The sequence below is a fragment of the Choloepus didactylus genome, chromosome 1 (assembly GCF_015220235.1).
Source record: "Choloepus didactylus isolate mChoDid1 chromosome 1, mChoDid1.pri, whole genome shotgun sequence".
Classification (NCBI taxonomy): Eukaryota; Metazoa; Chordata; class Mammalia; order Pilosa; family Megalonychidae; genus Choloepus; species Choloepus didactylus.
This window is the reverse complement of record NC_051307.1, coordinates 246,089,713-246,097,571: the sequence shown is the minus strand read 5'-3', so window position 1 is coordinate 246,097,571 and position 7,859 is coordinate 246,089,713. Positions and strand designations below refer to the sequence as shown.

General features: G+C 47.3%; 1 protein-coding gene across 1 annotated transcript in view; it reads left to right on the top strand.

Annotated features, from left to right (window-relative positions):
• Positions 1–7,859, top strand: part of RAB43 (RAB43, member RAS oncogene family) — a 34,870-nt gene continuing 27,011 nt past the window's right edge. Inside the window, exon 1 of the mRNA XM_037802970.1 lies at positions 1–360. Coding sequence (XP_037658898.1) covers positions 157–360 — 204 coding nt within the window. The 5' untranslated portion in view covers positions 1–156. The remainder of the gene's footprint in view (positions 361–7,859) is intronic.

The following is a 7,859-nucleotide window of genomic DNA, read 5'->3' as shown; positions in this document are numbered from 1 at the left end:
GCCGGCAGGCTGCAGCGCCCGCAGCTCAGGTGCTTCGGCGGCTCCACGTCGCCAGGCAGACCGCAGTCCGGCGCGAACCGAATTCGTCCCGCCGCTTCTGTGAGCCTCGGCGAGTCTTGGCGTTCGGATCGCCGGCCGTTCGGCTCCAGCGAGGTCATGGCGGGGCCGGGCCCGGGCCCAGGGGACCCGGACGAACAGTACGATTTCCTGTTCAAGCTGGTGTTGGTCGGGGATGCAAGCGTGGGCAAGACGTGCGTGGTGCAGCGCTTCAAGACTGGCGCCTTCTCGGAGCGCCAGGGCAGCACCATCGGCGTCGACTTCACCATGAAGACGCTGGAGATCCAGGGCAAGCGGGTCAAGGTGGGAGATGCCCGGCCCGAGGCGGGAGGCTCCGCGGCTGGGACCCCGACGGGCCGTGGGGTGGGCTTGGGGTCTCTTGGAAGGGTCTCTCTTGGCGGGCGGGGCGAGCCAGGGCGAGTAGAGTCCGGGGCCGGTCTCGAGCGCTTCCTGGATTGCCTCGAGCTCTCTTGCAAATCCCTTTTGCTTCCCCTTGCCCTTCCTCTTGTCGGAGCAGGCCTGGGCCTTGGGATCCGGCCAGGTTCAAGTCTGCAAACCGGGTGTGAGCCGGGCTCTTCCGAGATGGAAGAGGAGCCCCTGCCCGCCGGAGCTCACACCCTGCGAGGGGACTTTGCTCTAAAATAACTTCGCCAGTGGAAGGCAGCCTGTGGGACCCAGCGCCATAGGGGGTAGCAGGGCGCCTGGCTCTCTTGAAACCCTTCCCCTCCGCCGATCACTCTGGGGTCGCGGTGGGAGTCCCCGGGCCCGGCCCTCGGGTGGAGAATCCAGCCAGAGAAACCTCATCCCTCCCACCCCACCCCCATGACAGAGAGGGATCAGGAAGTAGATCCTTCTAGGACCTGAGGGCCAAAACTTTTTGTCAGAATTTCCGGCCTGGCCACGCCTCCCGGCAGTCTCTTTGTGGACCTGGTGGTGGATGTTGACTCGAGATGGGCCTGCTCTGGGTCCCCTCCCCCGCGCGGCTCTGGAGTTTGATAGAAACTGAAAACTTCACAGATACCGGAAGGTGGGGGAGAGGACCAAGTTTTGGCAATGACTCCGAATGGAAACAGCAAGGATGTCGTTGGCCTTGTCTGGTACAGGTGCCCTGGCAATGATTTGAGAAACCCTATTTGTGATGAATGGATCAAAAGTTTCTACCTACATCTCAGCCCTCCCCAAATGCAGCCTTGTTCCCAGAAGGCACTGGGTAACTTTCCTTAAAGGCTCTGGACAGTAATCCTTTACATTCTTTCTTGGTTTTGAGTTCACATGATCTCCAGGACAACTCTGGAGAGCACAGGGGCAGGGTTATCTCTGGGTTTTTAGAGATGGGGAGATGGAGGCTCAGCCCCATCGTGTGGCCAAGAGGAAGAGCCGTGTGAAGCCCTTGAGCCCGTGACCAGAGCTCACTCGTCTTGCTCTGGCTGTCTTGGCTGCCGTGAGTCTGCTCAGTATTGCTTTTGGACTGGAGACTTTCACTCTGTGTCTTTTGTTTCTGTAAAATTGGGATAATTTCTGGGTGTTGCCTCTCTCCTGACACGGAGGGGGAAGACAAAAAAAGAGGAAGTCAACGGTCTTTCCATGACCACAGTGCCTCTTCGAGTAGACAGGATGGAGAAGCAGAAACTCCCTGCCTTGAGGGGGTAGATTTACAGCCTCCTGGGGTGTCTGTGTGGTTTCAGTCTCCTTGGATTAGAAAAACGCCAGGTGCAGGCAGGCCGCGTTGAGTCATTCAGGACCCTCCCTTTTGGAGCAGGTGGCGAAGGGGAGGGCCGTGGCCTGGGTGGGGTGTGTCCCCATCCGGCAGAGTTGGTGCCACTGTGATGATGCCAGCAGCCACCGGGAAAGTGGAGCGTTAAAAAATATATAGAGAGAGGCACAAAGAACAACGGGATGTATTCCTGCAAGCTACCTGCCAGTTCCCAGAGGGTTTGTGGTTGCCCAGTGCTGACGGTGGTCAGGAAAGGGGCAAGGTGTTCCTGTTTACCTGTCGAGATAACAACCCACGGTGGACTGTGTATCTGAGCACAGGTTACGCAATGCAGGTCAGGCAGTTAGCTGATTTTTTTTTCCCCCCTTGGAGTCACTTCCAGATTGTTCTTCGGAGGCAGCCTGCAGGAACTAGGAGCAGGGAGGACAGCAGGGTAGGTTATGGCTAAACCTTTTAGGCTAAACCTTTTAATGGTTCTAACGGCTGCCCTTCATAAGAGTTCTATTGTGTGTGTGCCAGCTGCTTTCCAGATGTGTTCTCTGCTTACTGGAGGGTGTTATTCACCCTGTTTCACACAGGGGCAGGCTTGCCCTGGGGCACGCAGCTAATAAGTGACAGGATTGGGAATTTATCTTGCCAGTTTTTCTGACTCCAAACTGCTTTCTAGACTCTGATTGCTTGGAGCAGGGAAAGCCTTTGGCAATTATTTACCTCCTCGTCTTGCTGTCAGGGAAACCTGAAGCTCAGTACCCGGTAGAGGCTCTGGTTCACAGCCACCGGAATGAAATAAAACGGAGCTGCAGTGGGTGGGCAACTTTACATGCAGTAAATGTCACCCGTTTCACGTATTTATGAATTTTGGCAAAAGGGGGCAGCCCCGTGTAACCACCACCATAATTAAAATACAGCACATTTCCATCAACTGCCAAAGTTCCCTTGTGTCCTTTCACCCCAGCCTCTGGCAACCACTCATTTGTTTTCTGTCCTTGTAGTTAACGGCAGTGATTTTAACGGGAACCTTCGCTGAACCAGATTTTGTTGTCATTTTTGCAGAAAGCAAGTTCACATCAGGGATTTCATTTGAAACCTTCCCCGTCCTGGGTCCAACAACCCAACCAGGCCTTATATCTCCTAAACCTCCTCTCCCTCTAGTGCTTTACAGTATTGCTGGGCTTTGTTGGAGCTTGAAGGAACCCTAAAAAGAGGCTACCTAGTGGTTTTTCCAGCTCTGGGGGTGAGGCAGGGAGGGAGAAGCCAAAAGAGCAGAGAGTTTAGGAAGGGCTTTAGTTTCTCACCCAGACAGAGCTGGACTGTTTTCCTCTGGTTTTATATTGAGGTTCCACTTGTTTCTGATTAAAGAGTTCTGCTGCTAGAAAATAAAAAAGTCTGACAATCACAGATCCAGTTTAGACCCCTTTATTTCCATAGCGGCTTCCCATTGCGATCAAATCCCTTACCCCAAGAGGTTGGTCCTTCATCTCCATCCACTTTGCCCCTAGTTCACACCTCTTCAGCCATACTAGTCCTTCAAACATGCCGGAGTCATCCCAGCATCGGGACTTCTGCATTCGCTCCCTGCCTGTAACACCTTGTTCTGAGATCCTGTAACCGCTACTTCCTCCTCCTTCCCAATGGGTGGGTCCTAACCCGGATGCCACCTCTTTGGAGAGGCCTTCTATGACCTCCTTCTTCTCTCGATTGCATCAGATTATTTTTTCATAGCACTTAAACCAATACTTGAAATGCCCTTGTTTGCTTGTCTCTTGCAAGTGCAGAGGTCCAAGTCTGCGTCAATACAGTGTCTGATGATTGGCTGATTTTCATTTATGGAGAGGAAGCAGAGGCCAGGGGAAGTGAAGTGACAGGCTTCCCATGGTCACACACAAATCCTTGGCAAAACCAGGATTTGAACCCAATGTCTGGGCAGGCCCCTAAACCCACGGCCCATTTTGACACCAGATCACCCTTCTGATTGCCTCCGAGTTCATAACAAAGACCTGGAGAGTCTGCAAGTTAATGAATAGAGTAAAAATGCCATTGTAGCCTCTGTGCTTTCTGAGAGAAGCATGTAGAGTTGATGGAGATTTTCAGTAACGAGAATTGAAAAGTCAAAGAGTTTCTCGGGAATTGTCAGTAAGCCAGAAATTTGAATAGCCCCAAACAGTTCAGATATCCTGCGACCTTGTGGCTAATGTTCTATATAAAAAAAAATTCCCGTGACCTGTCTCATGTAGATTCATTTGGCCCTAGCTACACGGACTGAACTTAGTCTGTGAAGAACACTTTATCAGGAGCCTGATGGTCTGGATTTTACTTCCAACCCTGCCACCACCTTGGGCAATTCAGATTTCCTCCTTGGAGCCTCAAATATCCTCATCTGTGAAATGGGACCATTCGTTTTTGCTCTGCTTAACTTGTTTGCTGGGAATTTATGGATGTACTTAAAAGATTTTAAAACTCCCCTTGGCTTATTTTCGAATAGATAATACATTCATATGGTTCAAAATTTAAAAGATTTAAAAGGGTATACAGTGAAGAAAAAAAAAAAGTCTTCCTTCTACTTCTGTCCCCCAAGCCACCCTGTCCCTTCTTAGAGACAGTGTTAGCCATTTCTTGTTTATCCTGAAAGGGCTGTTGTAAATAGAACCAAGGAATTGCAGGTACAAGGAGTTATTTTATTTATAGCTGTTGTTACCCTTTTCCTCCTGAGATTAAACAGATTATTTCTTGACTCACTCCTCCCCCACCCACCGCCATTCCTCCCCACCTCACTATCTCTCAGGAAATCTTAGCCGGTTCTAAATCCTTAAAACATTGAGACGACAGCTCCTCAACTTATCTGGGACATTACAAAGGCCTGTTATGTAAACTCTCTTTTGCAGGTTGCCAGGACCTCAAGTACAAGCCCAGAGGTTAGCCTTGTAGAATCTTACCTCCTTTCTTCAGCTCTGGATCCACTTGTTGGGGGTGTGGCCAGATCTCTCCTTCACAGAGGTTAAGTTTATTCCTTGGGCCTGGGCCTCAAGGTTTCAGGACCTTCCACCCTGGCTCTCAAACTTGCCCTGGCCTTACAAGTCATCTTTGATGTTGTATCTGCTCCTGGCACTTCCAAAAGGGAGGGGGCAGGGGCAGCGTGGTAAAAGGAAATGATTTCTTTTTACAGTTTGTATTCTTGGTCCTTTGTCTGGCTTTGCATGTGCACTTTTTGTATCTGGATAAAATTGGCGTGACCCTTTAGATTTTGAGCGGAAATAGACAAAGGACTGTTAGATGAGACAGGAGTTCTAGATTGTGCCGGTTGTCTGAAGAAATCTGTTCTTGATGCCACTGACAACCATCCTAATTGCAAAATAAACCTTGCCTTCCGAGGTTTCTCACAATTTGGAGGCAGCAGGTGCATTAGAAAGATAGTGGGAAAAGAACCAGCTTTGGAACCCACAGCACCGGGTTAAAATCTTGGCTTTGCCACATATGACCTTGGACGTGCAGTGTCACCTCTTCTAAGCTATTTCCGCTGCAAAAATCCCTCTCCTTAAGGACCTGGCACATAGGGGACAGTCAAAAAAGGCGAACCGACGTGTATGTGTAGACCACCTCAATAGTGATGGTGTGGGGAGAAAGGAAGTGTGGTTTTCTTAGCCTGGTGGACCGGTTGGCCTTAAGCAAGTTGCTTGACTCATCTCATCTCTTATGCTATCAGTAAAATGAAGAAAATATTTTCTGTCTTACCTACCCACATAGCCAGACACACACAAAACCCTGCATGTTTTATGATTCCATTTTTATGCACTAGCAACAGAAGGCAAATCTATAGACAGAAAGTAGATTAATGATGGTGGAGTCGGGGGAACAGAGGAGAGTGACAGCTAATGAATAATGAAAATGCCCTAAAATTGCAGGGATGGTTGCACAACCCTGACTATACTAAAAACCACTGAATTGTACATTTTAAATGGGGGAGTTTTATGAGAGGTGAATTACAGCTCAATAAAGATGTTTATAAAAAGGAACTTGGTAGAGTGCTATGTTAGGTAGTCAGGTAAGACCAGTTTGATGGAAAGCAAAATAATCTGTTGATTATTATATTATCTCATAGATGTATATAAATGCAAAGCAAACTGCCCTGAAGCCTATATTGATACACGCAGGCCTTCCACCCATTACCACTGTGCTTCCCAGGGGCAGGGGAACCCCTGAGTGTCCACGAGAGTCTCCCCTTTTCACTGCACATTCACTTCCCCCTCCACTGTGTATTTGATTAAAAATGACCACATGCCCTCGGCAGATCTAGCATTAACCAGTCCAAGCCCCCTCAACAAGGGGAGCTTCCAGCCCCAATGCACCCAGCCCAGAGATCCTGTGACACCTTCCCCTGCTCAGAGGGGTCTTTCCCTTCTCTGTCACTCACTCACTCATTCATTCATTCAACCAACACTTATCCGGGGCTTGTTCTTAGGAAAATAACCCAAAGAATACAGCAGAATCAGACTTCACATTGAAGTATTGACAACCTTGGTGTTTCCGTACTAAAAGTGACTTTTTTCCATGTCGTTATATTTCATCTACAATGTAAACACAGCAAGATATGAACAACTCATAGCTAGCAGATTGAAGTTGATTGCGACACCTGTGATCCATTTCTTATCGTGGAATCATCCGTTATTTGGGTAACCCATACAAATGTTCAACTTGCTGAACCAAGAGTAAAAACAAGTCAAACAGAACAATCAATATTTTTTGATTGGAAATGTAAACAGAATATTTTCAATTCTAAAAATATCTAATTTGGACATTCCTCATCCTTAATAATGGTTGGGGTGGGTGGGGGATTGTCTGGCTTGAAACTACAAAGAACTTTTTTCAGATACTGCTGGACTCCATGAGACAGGAGAGGCTTTGGAGCATGGTCCTACAACCTCTTGTAGCAGAAGTGGAAACTGATGCAAGGAAGAGAAATGGCCCACTAACAGTCATTTGTTGGCTGGAGGCCAGCCTTTGAGACCTTTCCAATCACTGTGAATCCTGTTCCCCTAAAACGCTGTCACCTCAGGAAGCAGTCTGCTTATTCCAATGACCTGCCCAGGCCCAAAACATTTTGGAATTGCCTTCAGAGCCCTGGGGCGAGGCTCCACACCTAAAGGAAACCAGAACTATTATTTTATAGTCATACCTCATTATTATTTTTTTAAATTTGTATTATGGTAACATATATACAACACAAAAATTTCCATTTTAACCACTTTAAGTGACCAATACGATAGTAGTTACATTCGCAATATTGTGCTCTCATCGCCACCATCTATTGGTTTCATCCCCTCAAACTGAAACTCTGCAGATTAAGCAATAACTGCCCATCCCTCCACCTTTCCCTCAGACCATGATAAATCTCCCGTCTCTGTGAGTTTGCCTCTGTGAATTAGTGTCTGGCTTATTTTATTCAATATAGTGTCTTTGAGGTTCATCCATGTGGTAGCATGCACCAGAGCTCCATTCCTCTTTATGGCTGAATAATATTCCCTTCTATGGATAATGACATTTTATTGATCTATTTATCCATTGATGGCTTCCATCTTTTGACTATTGTAAGTAATGCTGCTATGAACACTGTTATACAAATCATACCTCATTTTGACCAGAGTATTGAGCAAACTGTTGCTCTAATGGCCTTTTGACTGTTTTAAATCCCTGCATCTCGCCCTGAAAGACTTACTGAAAGATAGAACTGCAGGTTCTGAAGACAACTGTGAATAGGAAGCATCACAACTGATTAAAAATTTTGGAAGTAAGTATACAGTTTTCCAAGGAGACTACTTTGAAAGGGACAGTACCCTTTTACACATTTATTTTCTAGGTTTAAAAAAAAAAAAAATCAGACAGGATAGATATGGCATTGATTTGTTTGCTTTTGTTAGCTCCTGGCACTCAAGAAAATCTTTGACGTATCACTGGCTTGATACAGACTAAGGAACAGATAGCTAAGGGACTAAATCCCACAGTCAACACTTGAAAATACTGAAATATCTAGTGTGCAACAAAAGATTACAAGATTAAAAAAAACAAAACAAAACAGGAAATGATGACCATCCAA